At 43.0% G+C, this 19,032-nt stretch overlaps 1 protein-coding gene across 1 annotated transcript in view; it reads left to right on the top strand.

The window, feature by feature from the left end:
- The first annotated feature begins 2,315 nt into the window (after nucleotides 1-2,315).
- The window catches only part of pde2a (phosphodiesterase 2A), a 115,905-nt gene continuing 99,188 nt past the window's right edge, over nucleotides 2,316-19,032 (top strand). The window contains exon 1 of the mRNA XM_079731749.1: nucleotides 2,316-2,417. Coding sequence (XP_079587875.1) covers nucleotides 2,359-2,417 — 59 coding nt within the window. The 5' untranslated portion in view covers nucleotides 2,316-2,358. The remainder of the gene's footprint in view (nucleotides 2,418-19,032) is intronic.

Below are 19,032 nucleotides of genomic sequence, written 5' to 3'. Positions count from 1 at the left end.
CATCATTAAATCATAATTCTACGACACACACATCCGCGGATGAAGTAACTTTTGCAGTAAATTGCAACTCACTGCAATTTCTTTATGAAATAAAATGTATTTATTTAACCATGCAATAGCCTGAGAAAGGTTTAATAACAACAAGCTACAGTTTCATAAATAAAAGAATAGCCTGTATGTATTGATCAGAGCCTTAACATAAATATTCTGTTACTCTGTTACTCGTTCACTCACAATAACTAGTTGTTTGTCGAAAAGGGGGGCAAACAAAACAACGGAGGGGGGTAAGCCCCTATAAGACCCCCACTGGCGTCTGCCCCAATTTAAGATCAAGACTCACAAAGCTGATTCTACCAAATTAAGTTTAAATGATAATTATGGATGTGAACTAAATTATGAAAAAAGTACAAAGTCACTGAAACACAATGTTACTCACAACCTCAATCTAGACACTGTTATTCCATTATATAGATTTTATATAACCTTGCTTTAGCTTTTCTTCCATTCTGGAGCAGCAAAGTCTTATTTAGAGATTCTGTTCCTAGCATTTTGTTCATACAACTTACTTATTTCCTCCTCTGAGTCCACTATTTTATTTATTTCAGGGTAATTGTCTCATCACAGCCTCAGGCTGTTATTCCTTCAAAAGTTCAATCTGAACCAAAAAATAAAATGACCACTGTCCTGGAAGTATGAAGCTTGTCATTGACTATGGCCCTGGGGATAAATCAATTTGTATGTATATCATAGTTCCATAATTGGAACAATTAGATATGGAGCAAAGTTGCTTTGTGTTACAGGGCCGGTCACATTTGCACTAACATCTAACATAAGTTCATCAGCGTGAACTCATTCCACCCATCGTGGAATCACATGCCACCAAGCTCACCAAGGCACTGTGAACTGTGTGTGCATAGCAGTGCATGGCACCATCACAACACATATTACGGGCAGAACTGTCAATTATAACTGGTACTATATGACAGCCCCAGGAAAATCCTGCATATCTGTCCATGGACGTGCCATCGTCCTTCAGTGTGACCCTCTGCCTCTTCGAAAGAGGACCAAAACATTCAGCTTCTATTCCTGCAGACTTCCAAAACCCAACACAGAGACGATGACACATGGCAAGCCCCCTCTGGTCACCTATGTGACCGACCAGCATGGGAGGCAACAACCCATGCTGTTTTTCTCTCATCTCAGAATGAAAATCGTACGCCCAGTAGCCGGCAGGGACAGACTCACAGTCAAAGACGTACAAATAGCACAGACAATAAGCCTCAAAACTTGTGGGTAGGAAATGGAACATGTTCCGTTCATCGATGTGAGTAGAGGGACCTTGGGGACCGGTCATGGGCCCTGATTCTGCGGTAGGCCACAACCTATCTGTGCACTTCCTTCAGCTGTCCAGAAGGTTGGGTAATGAGGTGGAAGATAAGTAGTCCGGGAACTGGTCCAAGGTCCTCGGACTCTCAGGGTGGTTGCAGATAAGAAGCCTGGCTGGCAGGGGAAGCCTGCGGTATAAATCAATGTGTTTAATTCAACACCTAGCTGCTGAAACTCTAGGATACAGAACCAAACTTAAAACATGCAGGTTAGTTCTGCGAGGTTTCAAACATATGTTTGGTCGTTTTCTCTATAGCCCTTCTTTGGGTAAGGTTTTGTTAGCAGCCTAATGGAAAGACCATATAAGGTATATTTTGGACCTTTAGACTTGTGTCCCGTGATATAAACACAACAGTGGATTGCATAAAGCCGGCTAGTTTATGATAAACCCTGCTCCTCGTATTTCCTGATAGCATCGTCGCGCTCACTAAAGGAAGAAGGGATTAGGTAGGGTACGTGGAAATACGAATGGGACCAAGTTAACTCGAGAAAGCACGCGCGCATTCTGTCTCCCCTGCCGCGGGGCGCAGCGTTGCCATTAAGCGGTCCTCCTCGCTCGCTCACAGCTCTACTATCAGTTACCGGATCCTAACCAATCCGCGCGCTCTGTCGGAGCTCGAGGAGAGCACACGGAGAGACAGGGAGAGAGAGAGTGAGAGTGAGAGTGAGAGAGAGAGAGAGAGAGAGAGAGAGAGAGAGAGAGAGAGAGGGAGGGAGGGAGAGCAGGAGAGTCGACTAGATAGTAGAGATGAGGTAAAGCCGACAGGAAAACATACCCAACCATCTTAACCTCTCGTCCCCATCCCAGACGGACTGACTGACTGACACTCCCGAGGCACTGACATCCGCGACGAGACATACTTCTTGTGTGTGAAGACGATCCAACGCACGCACGCCCACACCTCACGCGCCAGGTTTCCCCTGACCAAAACTATCCAGGTTGATTCCGGAGGAGGCGAGCCAGGATGCGCGATGGGACAAGCGTGCGGACACGCTCTCCTCTGTCGTAGCCAACCGCCATCCTCTGAGATGTAAGTGCCGTGTGTGTGTGTGTGTGTGTGTGTGTGTGTGTGTGTGTGTGTGTGTGTGTGTGTGTGTGTGTGTGTGTGTGTGTGTGTCTGGTCTGAACGCGCTCGTGTGGGATGTAGCTCGTGAGTCTCGCCGCGTTACGTCTCCATACGGCGCGAAAAACGGTGTGGCTTTTGAGGCACGAGGCAGTCCACTAGTGTGCTGGACCGCTGCGGGTGCAGAGGCAGGTAGCCTACATTGGGAGGAAAAATCACCGTGTCATTATTTATAAGCGCAAATATATCCTATGAGTAGGCGTATCGTTCTTTTTGCCAAACTTTTGAGAAAGCAATATTATCTTCATTCAAGGCAGTTGTGGAGTGGCATGTCATTGTCATGACACCTATGACACTGTTTTTGTTTGTCGTGACACCAGGTTTTCTTTTTATCCACAGATGTGTAATGGCGAACAGAGGTTACGTTATTGATGGCCACTGCCCCCACTGGCATGTCTAAACCCCTAATTAACGTAATGAGCCTCACCTGTTCTGGCCCCTGCTTCTAGACCAATGTAACAAAACATGAAATCGAACTTTACTGGCCATGGAAGTAACCGGCAGCTTCATAACTTCTAAACCCAGAAGAATATGTTGCGTTGTGTCAAGAATTACAAAGTGTAGGAAAGGATCACAGAGGCTTTCCTTTAAAACTGTATTGTACTGTAATGTGTTCCACGTTAGAAGCAGTAATGTGAGTTGACAGTCACTCACTGTCTCCCACAGCATCCCAGTGTATGGATAATACGATCAAAAAGCCATCTTGTTAGCTCAGCACTTTAACTGGGTATCAGTTGGTCACTGATGGTACTGTAGGCCGAGACAATCTGGCGGAAGGAGGTCGCTCTTACGGCTTGTTTCAAGGTGCTATTAATCATCAGGGCCTTCATCTTCATATACTTTTCATGTACTTCTGTTTCTCCATCCCAGCTTGAACCTCTCATGTGTAACAGATAGCCGTGTTTATCACTAGCTGTCACGCTGTCTTCTTCTAGCTTTAATGCCTGTTGATGTGTGGCTCCCACTGGGGTCGGCATGTAATGCTCCTTTTTCCTGTTATAATCGTATCAAGGCTGTTGGTGTGCGTTTAGATTGATCAGCACATCTAGCTGCACACCAAGAAGACACACACGAACACACACACACACACACACACACAAACACACACACGCATACACCCCCACACATACACACACACACACACAAACACACACACACACACACACACACACACACACACACACTCAGCAGCCGAGTTGTAACCCGACCCTCTCATGATTGTCTGTGTGTCTGTCTGTAAGGATGCTGGGGTTGCACTATTTTATCAACCCTAATAGGCTTACCAATGCTCAAATATTCAGAGAGTATTGCGAGAAATATAGGCGAGTAAATTTAACATTTTAGTGTGTGTAGGAAGGGCCAATTCAGGATGTGTGTACCTGTATGTATTTGGATATGTGTCTGTCATAAACGGCAAGCGCACAAAAGGACGTCTGTGGAAAATAATTTGGCTCGATGTTATCTGCTTTTCACATACACACACACACACACACACACACACACACACACACACACACACACACACACACACTGACACGTCCCGAAAGCACACACATTATTTTCATGCACAATTGAGCTAACAGCCAGGTACACCCATCAAGACACACATCTAAATATGTTCAAACATCCAGGCTGTCAGAGGGCCCTGGGATAAATCATTAATTTACTGTTGAATTTAGTAAGGATTTAAATCCTCGCTCAGGACTTACTGAGGGCCATGGCTTTGAGCTCAGATGTTCACAGATGTCCTTATAAATCGTACCTGAGTGTCGTTTCCATGGTTTCGGGGAAGATCTATACAGACATGGCACGCGCTCTTGTGGGATCTCTATCTACGGCTCTGTGTCAGCATGTGCTCGTGAGTGTGTGTGATGCATGTTTTTACTGGGGGTCCACACTGACATAGAAGAACCTTGAGTAGCGGTGGCCGCCTCGAAGGCCTTGTAAGGGAATGGATTATTTTTAGGACAAGCAACAGTTCTTTAGAGTCAAGACTTAGGGTTTTTCTATTTGTTGATTTCGAGGGTCGTAATTTACAGTTTAGGCTATAGTTTTAGTTCTAGTTATAAGGTTCTCCAGAAACAACCTAGAAAAAGTGGGTGACTTTCTGACAGTGCCAGTGAGTACAGTGCTGCAGTCTGCCTTAAGAAGAAGAAGAAGCTGACAGACGTCAGCTTGACAGGAGGTGACAGGTGATTCAATGCCTGTGTGGGGGAAAATCTATTGTTGCAATACAAGAGCCTATGTTTGTGTTGGGGTGTATACATGTATGTTTGTCCACGGTTGTGTGTGTGTATTCATGTGTTTATGTGTGTGTGTGTGTGGGTGTGGGTGTGGGTGTGTGTGTGTGGGTATGTGTGTGTGTGTGTGTGTTTGTATGGGTGTTTGTTCGTCGCATGTGTGTGTGTGTGTGTGTTTGTTCGTGGTTGTGTGTGTGTGTGTGCGAATGACTGCAGATCTCACTGGGAAGCAGGCCTGACAGCTCACATGGTGCTCAGGTTTGTCTCCAGCAGCTCATGTCAGTCTTTTTATCTATAGAAAACTGCCACAGACAGGTGTGCGTGTGTGTGTGTGTGTGTGTGTGTGTGTGTGTATGTGTGTGTGTGTGTGTGTGTGTGTGTGTGTGTGTGTGTGTGTGTGTGTTTGTGTGTGTGTGAGTGAGTGTTGTGCACATTCATGTAGGAGTCAGCAGTGTTAGGACAGTGGTTTTTTTGGACATGTTGATCTGAGTTAATTGGGACACAGCATCACCCTGGCTGCATGGGGGATTCATGCGATTTTGTAATAAGAATAAAGAGATCTAAGAAGAGACAGAAAGAGAAAGGGAAAAACACATAGACTTGCTTGTATGGCGTATGTGTGTAGTTGACCTTGCATGATTTCTAAATAATTGTTATTGGTTTTGACAAATACAGTTACCTTATCATCTGCTCTAATATGTGCTTAATAATTTGATTCATTTGCTTGTGTGCATAACACATTACATTATTTGTGCAGCAAAAATAAAGACTCAATGGATGAATTGTACTGTTTGCCTTGGCTATTCTTAGTCCAAAACATGTGTGACTAGCTTAGGTACTAACCATGAGTCAGTCTGTGGTATTCTCCATGCAGACCTATGTTCTTTCACTTTGAGTTTCGGCTGTCTTTGTATAGTTTTGTCTTTTTCTTAAGTCTTATTTATGACTGCAGGTGCAAGCTTTCAGATAATCGATGTGAAAGACGGACAGCTGACATAGTACAGAATCCAGATAAGATTGTCTGGCATGGAAGGATCACAGTGCTGAAATTGCCCCATTCATATTTATAGTTGGTTTGATTCCATGCATACGCATGGAATCAAACCAACTATAAATATGTAAATAAGTTTTACAGCCCTCTGGGCTGTAAAACTTATTCTTACTCTAACATGAACACTGCCAGTCTGTTCAACAGCGATGCCTTTCCAACATCCCAAAATAGTTTTGGGATGGATCTTTTTCAAAACACATTTATTCAAGTTTGTGATAATATTTTTTTCAATTGTTCTCAAAGCCAACCATACTTAAAGGACAAATCTGGTGTAAAATGGATCTGGGATATGTTTAGTATGATAACGAGTTGGAATGTTCGTTTGGGAGCAAAAAAACGCGTATAGACGCATTCTTAAGTTGGCTGTTTTTAGCCGATTCTACCAAAAAGCTATAAACTTGGAACGATGGGGGCATGTGTTATGGTAAAAACTAAATCATTATTTTAAACTACTTCAAAGGCTAGATGTAGCCCGACTCTTCTATGGTAGTATAATAAGGGTCTTAGCATATGAAACGAGGCATTGATAACTTTGTAAGTGTACAGATTGTTTATTAAAAAGGAAATTTTATACACACAATACCATCAGTAGTTTACCATCTTGTTTTTAAGACTCGATAAGTAGATTGGTGAACACAGAGCTTGCGTGTTGTTAACGGATGTCACAAGCTCTGTGTTCGCCAATCTACCTATCGAGTCTTAGAAACAAGATGGCGTCGACTGGTGAACTACTGATGGTATTGTGTGTATAAAATGTCCATTTAATAAACAATCTGTACACTTACAAAGTTATCAATGCCTCGTTTTATATGTTAAGACCCTTATTATACTACCACAGAAGAGTCGGGCTACTTCCAGGCTTTTAAGTGGTTTAAAATAACGATTTAATTTTTACCATAACACATGCCCCCATCGTTCCAAGTTTATAGCGTTTAGCGTTTAGAATCGGCTAAAAACAGCCAACTTAAGAATGCGTCTATACATGCTTTTTTGCTCCCAAATGAACATTCCAACTCATTATCATACTGAACATATCCCAGATCCATTTTACACCGGATTTGTCCTTTAAGGCGGTCATTTAGTCAACTGAATGACATGGACAATTTGAATGCATTTATTTTACTGACATAGTCTGTTGTTTTATAGATCTTGTGACTGATAAATGTGATATTTGACAGCACAGAAATTCTGGCAATAATAGAGATAAGCGACTGAGGTCTCTGTTCATGTTTAATTCTCACTTAGCCCACTTTCACTTTTCACTTGTTTTTTCATATTCATTATTTCCTCTACATTTCAAATCTATAGGATTTGTTTGAATGACAATACGGATTTCCAATTAGTTTGTGATGCTGGTTGGTTCATATCTTTGTAATGGGCCATCAGAGGAGGGTTAGCAGGCTCCGGGTTGAGTCCCGAGCCGAAGCTAAACCAAACTATATATCACCAGATTCCATATAGAGCTTTGTGACAAAAGGAAATAGAACTCATGGGAAATGCAGTGCTAATTCAAGGAATGTATCCCGCTTTTCCAATCCCAAATCCCCCTCGGAGGCTTCAATTATTGATGCCGTTGTAGTAACAATGTCAGTGGAGTAGTAAAGGATTCTCATTGTGAGCTGCATTAGCTTTTTGACCACTGTTGTTGTACAATTACTGCTGATAGTGGCTATTCATTTAGCTGTCATCCATTAGCCCCTGCTGTTCGTTTCTATCCCTGTGTTTATCTTTGCTCACATTCTTTACAGGTATGGTGTTGGCCAAGTAGTTTGGAATGATGCTATGGTGGCGATCGTTACGTTGCTGTGATCATTGTCATTTTGTATCATCGTTGCAATCATCCATGTCCGAGCTGCTTCCTGGTCTCTGCAGAAGCCCATTGGATGTGAGAAATCAGGATACAGCGAACACACACTGGGCTTCTGCAGAGACTAGGAGACTTTATTATTATTTTTTTTATCATTGATTGACCGTATTGATTGGCTCATCCTGGGATACAGCCAACCAATGGGCAGGGGGGCTGAATGTCACAATAGGAACCTTCTGGATTTATTTTGTGGTTATGTTTGTTCTGGGATGTAACACCTATATCTGTACAAGGAGTCAGACAAACATGGTGTGACAGGCGCATGCAATAACAAACTCATACTGTGAAAAAACCAAACATCATGGGTGACTTTCACATACACTGTGTGACTGTACGTCATGCAGTGGGGATTAGGGTTAGGAGGAAACGAACTGCGTTTTTTATTGATTTGTGACTCACACACACACACACAAACACGCACACACACACATTTGGAAGTAAAAATCCAATAGTATTCCGAGAGGATGTGCACACTAATGCATGAATTAAAACCCAATAATGATTACATGAACAGCATGGACAGTAAAAGTATTGACTCTTTCTGTATGTCTATCACATACTGTACATAGTAGCCCGGTTCTCGTTGTTGGTTATTTATGTTAACAGCATATGGATTTTTCCATTACAGTGTGTCTATATGTATTTTCCTTGTAGATACATCCATGAGCAGGACATGATGATCATGATGATGATGAGGCAGAGAGAGAGAGAGAGAGAGAGAGAATGATTACTCTATATTTAAGTCAAAGTGGGAGTCACAGGTGGTAATGCTGCATCTGGGGAGGCTGTTTTTCATATTATTATTATTATTATTATTATTATTATTATTATTATTTCAGCTTTCTGGGTTCCAACAATATCTATATGTGATGAACATGGCTTTTGTAACGTTTTTATGTGTGTGTGTGTGTGTGTGTGTGTGTGTGTGTGTGTGTGTGTGTGTGTGTGTGTGTGTGTGTGTGTGTGTGTGTGTGTGTGTGTGTGTGCGAGTATGTGCATGTTTTCTTGTGCATAAATTGGCTCTTTATTTCCTTGTTTTATTCATGTTGCAGAATGGCCGGCCAGCCAAATCAGCCTGCAGGGTTTTCCTAGACACGTATGGAAAATATATTTAGACATCAGAAATAAAAACAGCAAACAAATAATTGTGAGGCTTTGAGGTTCTGGGGATCCACTGTAGTGTATAGCTGTATGCATTCAGGGCACCATGGTTCACTAAAATAAATTCTACATTATGGGAATCGAATATATTAGCTTGACACAAATTCCACATAAAAAAAGAAAGTAGCAAACGGAATCACCAAAGCATTGGTTGGCATGTTTATGAAGGTAGCCTAATGTAATGTATCACAGGATTGATTATCTGATCTAAAACAGGATGTTTTTAAACCTGCTGTCTATGTTGTATTGCATGGATGGTACAATGTCAATGTGCTGTAAGTGTGCCACCATTTACATCCTTAAAGGGCAGCCTAAGAGAGAAACACTGTCATTATCTGATTAGAGCAATAATCGCGAGCTAGTCATGCCAGACCAGGGCACACGGTTAGCAGCCCGATAATAATAAAGTCATACCAGAAGAAGAGACTTGGATCCAATTAGGTCCTGAGCTATGACGTTGCAATGAATCTATATTGACCGCAAAACCAAACACAATTATATAAGCACACAATATGCTGAACAGTATATTGGTATATGGCTGTCCATGGCTGTAGATTCATCATTATAAACATTGCGACTCCAAATTAAGCATTGATGAAGCGCATAGATTCACATGACAGAAACAGAGAGAGAGAGAGAAAGAGAGACATAGACAGTGAGGGAGAGAGAGGGGTGATTGTCCTTGACCCTGGTTATCTGTCGAGTAGGAACACTACTGGCCCTGGGCACCATTTGAGCTAGAGGGGTCGCACATACACACACACATACCACAATGCCTTTTACCCCTATTCACACATCCAGAAACACACGCATGCACGTTCACACACACACACACACACTCACACACACACACACACACACACACACACACACACACACACACACACACACACACACACACACACACACACACACACACACACACACACACACACACACACACACAGTTTGGGAAAAGGCAAAAGAAGTTTGGTAATCATTTGTTGGCAATCAGGTCAAAATACCCCAGTTTTATTTGCTGCCAAAACAGCTGCCTTATGATATGTTAATTAGTTGCTCACAACTACTTACTCCAAAAAATTCCTTTGACGCTTGTTTCGACAAAGCTTTACTGGACATGCACAGTTTAAACACACACACACACGCACACACACACACACACACACACCCCTACACACAAGCACACACACTCAGCTTCTGTTCATGTCATAGTGCTGCCGTGGTGACGATACCTCTACAGGCAGTAGTCTCACAGTGGGTTTTTGCACTTGTCAGTATGTGTGAGTTGCAGGCCCACTGATTGGCTGTCTGTCTGTCTCATGCCAAGCCCACTACTCCATGTCACCGCTGGCTGGTCACCTCTCACACCAGGCCAACTATCCCGCCAGCACATAGGCACGCACACACACATGTATATACACACAAACAAGCACACGCACACACACATGCACACGCAAATCCACATACAAAATTACAGACTGAGACACAGTGTATATACCCATTACCCATGAATGCAAATGCTCACATTATGCACACAGACTCCCCCTCACACAAGACACACACACAGCCACAACAAGCCACAGGCATTACCCTTGTTTTCTGAGTCCATTTTTCTTTTATTTTTATTTTTTATCTCAGTTTGCCTTTGAACAAAAAAAGTGGACGTTGTTTTTTAACCTAGCAGGTGTCTGAGCCCCCTGCTCTGTTTCCCTCAGGTCAGGGCATTTCTTTAAAGAAACAGTTTTTTAAAAGACTATTTGATGTTACTCTTACCGTCAGATCTCAAAAAACCTTCTACGATTGTTGTTTTTTGTGTATGTGTGTGTGTGTTTGTGTGTTTGTGTGTGTGTGTGTGTGTGTGTGTGTGTGTGTGTGTGTCGGAGGCTGTGTGTGTGTGTGTGTGTGTGTGTGTGTGTGTGTGTGTGTGTGTGTGTATCCATGTGGTCCCATGTGTGCTAATACCCAAGGGTGTTTGTTTTTGCCAAGTCTAGGTGCAATTCTCTTTTTAACTTCAAAGTCAGAGGGGACAGAGTTAGTCTGTCTTTGATGGCTCAAAGCTGTTTTTTCAGTGGAGGGGGGTGAGGTATTTTGGTCTTTGATGGGCCCAATCATAGCTTTTAAAGTCTTCTGTAAGAGCTTCGTCAAGGTGAAGTGGCTTGATGTCTAAGAGGGGGCGATCCTGGATGGATTTTGCCTTTCATCTTTTTTACATGTCTTCATCTAAATTCTCTGTCTCTCACCGCCCCTCTCTCTCATTTGCTATTCATCCATCTATCCATATTTCTGTCTGTCTGTCTGTCTGTCTGTCTGTCTGTCTGTCTGTCTGTCAGTTCTCTCTCTGCGCAGTTTTATTCTTTGCTGTAGATGTATGTGTCTATCTTTCTGTCTGTCTGTCTGTCTGTCTGTCTGTCTGTCTGTCTGTCTGTCTGTCTAACTGTCTATATATGGGCTTTCTATCCACATGCATGTGTACAGTAGCTATCCTTTCTTGTTGTCGTTGTTGTCCTTGTGTCTAATTAGAAGGCTCTCTGGGGTACTGGGACCCAGTCAGGCAGTCTCTTCACTGAGAGAGTCTGGGGGATCTTGTTGGATGTTGCCCACAAGTGGAAGTCAGTGACAAAATGTCTGATTCATGCTGATTAGAGGACTGTCCTTTCAATAAAGAATTTGTTGTTTGTTGAGGCTGCCAGGTCTGGTACTTACTCCTCTGGCTAATAGACTGGAGATCTGGTCACAGAGTTGAATTCTGATTACATTCTCGATAATTTAGTTGTGCAACTTCAATGTCATAGCAAGAGGCGACCTTTCAGATTAAAATGTTTTCAGTGCTATTTTAATGTAAAACCAGCAAGAGTTTAAATTCAGGTAATTCTATTCACTAGTTGCGCTTGAAGTGTCGCATTAGAAAAGGTGGATGAAAATGGCAAAAAATCGTCCTTCTTTCACCAAAAAGGTTAGAAAGTCTGTTAATATGCTAATTGATTGATGGAAACATCTTTGCCAAAGCAATTCTGAGGTAGCAAACATTTAACTCACATGACTGTCAGGATCCTGCCAAATATTCCCATACAGCGCGGAAACATGGCTGGTAGCATCAACAGGTGCCTGTGGATCGATTTCAAAATCTACCAGGAATAACAAAATTAAATGTTCACAATCCCAAGCAAGCCTTTTGTTCTGCCTCCTGTTTGCAGCCTCTACTTATTCTACTGTTAATTACAGCCAGGTGTAGCTATACTGCCAACTTCTGACGATACTACGCTTTGTGTAGCTTAGTATATTCGCTCCAAACCAGTAATAGAAACCTGCCTAGTTAGCATTTTCAATTTTATCTTTTTTGTGCTATTTCAAAGATTTGATTAAAATTTGATCATCAAATAGATCGGAACACAGATACTTACTATCTCATAGACACCAGAACAATTCAAAAATGTCATATCCGGCCCGCATGAGGGCTTAAGCCGAGCAACCAATGTGAATATATACTCTATGTCTGTATGGCAACAGACAGTAATATTACCCCCATGTATTCAGGCAGTGTTTTCAGGGTACTAGACACGGTTTATCTTGACATAGAGAGAGTGAGGTTATGGTGAAATCCATCCCTTGGTAGCGGCCTTCATTATTAAATGGTTTGTTACCAAGTAACCATAAATTTCCGTGTGAAAACGAACCATCAAACCATTCTTCAAACCACGGCTTTCTTTAAAAATGATCTTTTAACTAGGATTTGCATACACCCATTCATCCTGTGCGCACACACACACACACACACACACACACACACACACACACACACACACACACACACCGCAACCCTCCACACTATCGTTTCCTTCTTTTTTGATTCTGAACCACTCTCTCGTATTGTCATTTAAATGTGCTTGCTTCTCTGAATGGGTCTACTGGCCTAATGGCTTAATGTGACTTGCGGGGGACTTCAATACCTTTTTAATGGATTTAAAAAATCCCCATCCTTTGCAATGTGGATGGTTTAATTACAAAACAGTGTCTCTGCTTTTCATTTTTTTCTATTCTTTCTTTCTCATATCCCTCTGTATTTGACTTCCATGAATCTTCTGAGGCACCTTCTCCATTTGAAGCTTTTCTCTCAGGTTCTGTTGTCTTTGTATCATAGTCTATGTGTCATACTTCTCTTGCTTTTCTAAAGGTGTCCCCTTATTTGATGCACAACTAGATTAATTTAACCATACAGCACAGGCACACACACACGCACTCACGCACTAATGCACAAAGTCACATACACTAATTCACGGATGGCTCCAGAGCATATGAGAATAGAGTATGCCGTATGTTGCTTTCTGCTCATGGGCTCATACTGATACATAATACATAACAACTGAGACCAAGCGCGCTCTCTCTCTTGCTCTCTCTCTTTCTCTCTCCTTTCTCTCTTTCCCTTTCTGTCTCTCTATCTCCCTCCCTCTCCCTCCCTCGCTCTAATTCTTTCCTCACCCTCTCCCTCTCCCTCCCTCTTTCCTCCTCCTTACTCACGTTCATTCCTCATTATGGATCAACTAGTTTTCTCTTGCACACTCTCTCTTGCGCTCTCTCTCTTGCTCTCTCTGTCTCTCTTTCGCTCTCTTTCTCTCTGCTTGTCATTTATTCATTAGGGTCACATTTGCCGTGTGCTGAATGTAAGGATAGGGAGTGAGGCTGCACAACAGGGAGCCTATATGAATGGGGAACGAGGGACCTTAGAGAGAGAGCTAGCACAATCAGTTGACAGCCACTTCGGGGCCCTCATCAAGGTGCACACTCCATGGTTCACACTCTGAGCCTTCAGTCCAGCAATGCCCCCTATAGAGCAGCTGTTGCCCAGGTTAACATTCAGGTGCATATTTGGGTAGATGTTTGTGCAGAACGTTTCTTAACACCATGCATGTTAAGAAGCTTGGCTGACCTTGGATATAGAATTTAGTGGAGACACAAAAGTCTGAACGGAGCTATATGTCACAAATGTACTGTACTAAATCATGAAATGAGTATGATATGTCATCAGAGATTAAGGAAACGTGCTAAATTGAAATACTGGCTTCCCTGACAACAATGCAATAGTATGTTCTCCTTTGAGAATTCCGTTCCCTGTCAGAGCAATTATTATTATTTTTATCTTGACCTGTGTATTATGGTTCAGAGTGCAGGTTGCTAGATATTAAACTAATTGGCACTCAAACACAGTGTACTGCAGCCATCATAGCAAGCAAACAAACTGGATTTACATAGATTGTACTTGTACTAGATATTTCAGAGACAAAAACTCAATGACCAGAGCCGTGCTAAAAAACGGGTACATCTTGGAATTTGCATTTGAAAGTTGGAGACAGCATAGAGCCCAGAAGGATTTCAAGGCAGATTTTACATTAGCTCAAATTAAGTTGCAAACAATAGTTGCAAACGTATGCATTAGCTGATCAACCAACAGTGTAGGACTCATAGTTGCTTGTCATGCAAAATCATTGTGTGAGCTTCGAGTCTGGGAAGATGGGGGCGGGGACAACTCTCCAACATTGTAAATTTGGCATGCAGTATCCATTTTAACTAGGGTTGGGTATCGTTTGGGTTTTATCCGATACCGGTGCCTACTTGGTATATTTTAAACGGTCCCGGTGCTGAAACGGTTCTCGAACCGGTTCTCAAACCGGTACTTAAATAAACAAAACCGCACACACTTGCATAGACTACATTCACGACTTGTTATGAGTTTCACATTAAGCAGAAAGTCAGCGGACACTGAGTTGACATAGCACACACATTGTCACACACGCTGTTGAATGGCAACGGTGTTTGCTAGGCTACTTGATATGCAAGATTTATGGTTGGCATTAAATTACTCGACTTACCCGAAGAGGAAAGGCTGATAAAAAAATAATAATAATAATTACAAATAATAATAATTACTCACTGAAAGCAGGCAGGCACGCAGCTATGGTGCTCGCGTTTACACTTGCACTTTACGCGTGCATGGTGGGTTTAAAACATTACTGCCTAAGTCATATTAAGCAATATAACGCAGGTGCGCAAGGCAGCCACAGGAGACGCCAACATTGTTTTCAACTTCTCAGTACTGCTCCGTATTAATTCCCAAGTTTTGAAAAGAAAAGAAAGTATTTGAATCGAATAAGCGACTCGGTTTTTGATTTGTTTATTTGGTTTTGAACAGATAGTTTTTGATGCATGCATCGGCTTTGAGTTTCTTTGTTTGTTACTTTGAAATCACATACGCTCGCATCACACAAACACACACACGTTGATTAATTCACGCACGCACCCACTACAACCTGCCGATCTTCAATCAGAACAACATCAAGTAAGTGATGCCGCAGCGCGTTGACAAGTCCGTCCCGAGGCGCCCATAGGCTTCATGGTTTATATGTTTGAAAGCCGTGACACACTCCAGTTTGCCTGAAATACCGTGCCTCGCAGACATGGACCTATAAAGAAAGTCTAAGTCGTAGTCGTGCCATGCGTGCTTAGAAGCGCAACATTGAAAAGGGTCTCGTCTGAAACAGTGTCGCTCGGCACCGGTATGGCGATGTATAAAAAAATCATATAACGAAAATATACACCGTTATTCGGTGTGAACCCGTATACTGCCCAGCACTAGCGCAAGTCGACGCCGCAACACTATGGGGGCGGGGCAGGGGGCGTTAAAAAAAAGTCAGGCACCTTTATGAGGCACCAAAATGTGCGTTCTTATTCGATCTCGGTACCACCGTTTACGTCGGAACCGGTGCCCTGCTGGAACCGAATTTCGGTGCTCAACCCTAATTTTAACCGCTCATTGTAAATGTAACATATTGTACCTTAAATATTGAATTATAAGCTTTATTGGCGATGCACATGCTCACGTGGCTCGTATAAAGCCTATAAAATATTTGCTTTAAGAGGCACTTATCTTGGCAGCAGGTGTTCTTCACATATTGTTCAGATTCTTGCTCCCCGTAATAGCTATTTTCATGCGTTTGCAGCATTTAAATTGCGTTTCCTGCCAAGGTTCACACGGTGTGCAACTTATTCATGTCCAATTTCATTTCACTTCATCTCAAACGTCAGCACTGTGCGGCGGGTCCCTAATCAAGGTTTAATTTTTGTGTCTAGACTCACCCCAACGTTTTCCCTTGTGGCAGAGCCCTGGTTTTAACGGGAACTGGCCAGTTGTAGCTGATGGTAATGGTCAGATGGCCATTACATTATATTGTCCCATAACAACCAAAGCTTGCTCAGGGAGTTTCCGAAGTGTTTCCTGTCAAAGTATTTTGCTCCCTTGCTCTCCCTTCCTCTACGTTGCACTCCCTCTCTCTCTCCATCTCTGTGCTCTCCCACTGCCCCCCATCTCTCCCTTTCTCACTTTCTCTCTCTCTCCCTCTTTCTCTCACTTCTTGTGTGTCTGAGGTATTGCATGTGTATGAATTTGTGTGTGTGTGTGTGTGTGTGTGTGTGTGATTGTGTGTGTGTGTGTGTGTGTGTGTGTGTGTTTGTGTATCTCCGAGTTTATTGATCTGGGTGTGTTTAGGTGGGTGTGATTGTGTGTGTGTGTGTGTGTGTGTGTGTGTGTGTGTGTGTGTGTGTGTGTGTGTGTGTGTGTGTGTGTCTGTGTGTGTGTGTTTGTGTGTGAGGCCTGTAGGCGTGTCCACCATCAGCTTCCCACCAGGAAGGATGCACTGGCCCATTAGTGCGGTCTAAGATGGGGCTACGGTTCACAGCCCAGCGGCTGCTCAGCTTGTGCCTGGCCACAGGCAGCCTTCTCCCCTCCATTAAAGCCAGGCAGCCCTCGGTGAACCATAAACCGTCTCATGCGTTTAATCAAATGTTGTACCGTCTCAAATTACAAGCTTTGATTTCCATGTTCCTTCTCTGCTCCGCTCTCTTCCCTCCCCTTTATCTGTCTCACTCCATCTCTCTCTCTTTCTCCCCCTCTCCCTCTCTCTTTCTCCTTGTCACTCTCTTCTTCTCTTGCTCTTTCTCTCCCTCTCTCCTTGTCTCTCTCTCTCTCTCTCTTTCTAACGCTCTCTCTCTCCCTTTCTCTCTCTCCATATCACTCTCTCTCCCCCTTTGTAAAGGTCTCTATATCTCTACCCCCTGTCCTCTGTCTATCTCTTCTATCCTTTCCGTTTGTTTGCCATAATTGCGTGACTGCTGTTAATAATAAATGACAATAATGAAAGACGATGTTAAATGCCGCTTCCTTGCATAACAGAAAACTGATGCTCTGATTGAAACCGGTGTTGACAAATGACTCGAGCAAAAGGCATTAGAACACGCTGTTAACCTTAGAAATGTCACCGTCAGTGTGGTTTGTGTGTGGTAGTGTGTGGTAGTGTGTGTGTGTGTGTGGGGGGGGGGGGGGGCGTTGTACGTGTGATGTGTGTATGTGTGTGTGTATCTGTATGTCAGTACTCTGTGTTTTGAAATGGCACAAGGTCCTTCCTGAGTTACTATTAACCTTCTTTGCCCTGCATGTTTCCCAGTCGTCATACAGTCACTGTTTATTCAAATGCTGTCGCAGCTCAGGACAGCAGTAACAGTACAACAAAGACACACATACACTGCTGTCTTACAGGTATTACAAACAGAGAGCTGTAAATAAGGTAAAATTAAACTCAACTCATTAACATGTGTTGTAAGTGGGCACATGACTGGGCGAGTACCAAAGGGGATAAATTTAAGCGACACAGAGAGGCAGACAGAGAGGAAATAAGGAAGAGAGAGAGGGTCTACAGGTTCCTGAGCTTCTTAATTACCTCTCCATGGAAAATCCTGTTAGAATGGTAAGGGTTACCGGATTAAATGTCAGCTCAGCCCGGGTCAAATCTGTGTGAGGTCTATCTGTGTGTGTATGTGTGTGTGTGTGTGTGTGTGTGTGAACACACACACACACACACACACACACACGCACACGCACACGCACACGCGCAGAAACATCCCTTTTATAAAAAGATGTTTCACTTTTAATTGTTTTATATATACTGTACTGTTAACATAAATGTGTACTTTTGCCTTTGCAAGTTCATGTCTGTATGTTGGTTATTGTGGTAGCCTGTGGACAGTCAGTGTTCTTACCCCCTCATCTCATCGTCTTTCTCTTGCTAACTGCCTTTCAGGCCCAGCCCTGGGGACTGCTGCTCCCTGCTCCACTTAGCCCATGCCATGTGTGAGTGTGTGTGTGTGTGTGTGTGTGTGTGTTCGTGAGTGTCCCTGAGTGTGTGTGTGGGCATGGATGGGTGGGGGCCTTCCTGCGCGCGTGTTGCATCACCTCTTGGATATATCTAATGTGTTCCGTTGTTTTGTCGCTACTTCTCTCGGAACAGGTCTCATTAGGCTCGCTGGTAGAACACCCCTGCTGCTACCCCGCCCTCTCCCCTCCACCTCTCGTTTGATGCCCCCCCCCCATCTCATATTTGTTGACATCTCTTTACTTTTGCTTTTGTTTTCTCTTTTTTCAGTCTCTCCATCTCTTGCCTTTCCCTTCACTTGTTATCTCTCTCTCTTTCCTTACCTCTCTCTCTTTGTTCCTTGCATCCGTTTCTTTGTGTGTGTGTGTGTGTGTGTGTGTGTGTGTGTGTGTGTGTGTGTGTGTGTGTGTGTGTGCGCCGCCTGGTGAATAGCCAAGAGGGGTATGTTCTCTTTCCATGAAATTGAACGTCAATATTCTTGTCAGGTCAGGGGCTGGTGAGAACAGCCAGATGTCTGTCAAGAGCTCTGCCTCTTAAGAACCAAAACGCTCCAAAGAGATTGTCATTGGAGCTCCTGGCTTCTTCTGGTTAATTAAGAAGAACAGGGACCAACCAATATTGCAACATGTTGATATCTGCCCAAAGTACTGAGAGACTTATTCATTGCGTTTTTATGGGACTACAAAGGAAAGGAAATGGCAGACCTAGTCAATTGTGAGGAAATATAATGTCCAACGTCATGGCTTCAAGTGAGATTTAAACATTTGGCTGGAACATGCATTCATTTATGTTTCCCTACTCTAAAAAAAATGTTGAGATCCACCAAATCCACCACTGTCAGATCCACGAAATTCAGTATAGGGAATCCACTTTCAGTATAGGGAATCCACATTGTGCACTAAAAATGCACAATGATTGTCTTGTTATGGTTATAACATATCATGGACTGTTTTCACAATATATTGTATTATAGTTAGTGGATTTAATAATACTGTAAGGGTAAGTT

Source organism: Pollachius pollachius (assembly GCF_949987615.1).
Source record: "Pollachius pollachius genome assembly, chromosome: 3".
NCBI classification, from domain to species: domain Eukaryota; kingdom Metazoa; phylum Chordata; class Actinopteri; order Gadiformes; family Gadidae; genus Pollachius; species Pollachius pollachius.
Note: the sequence above shows the minus strand (reverse complement) of the source record. Positions and strands in the feature narration are given on the sequence as shown.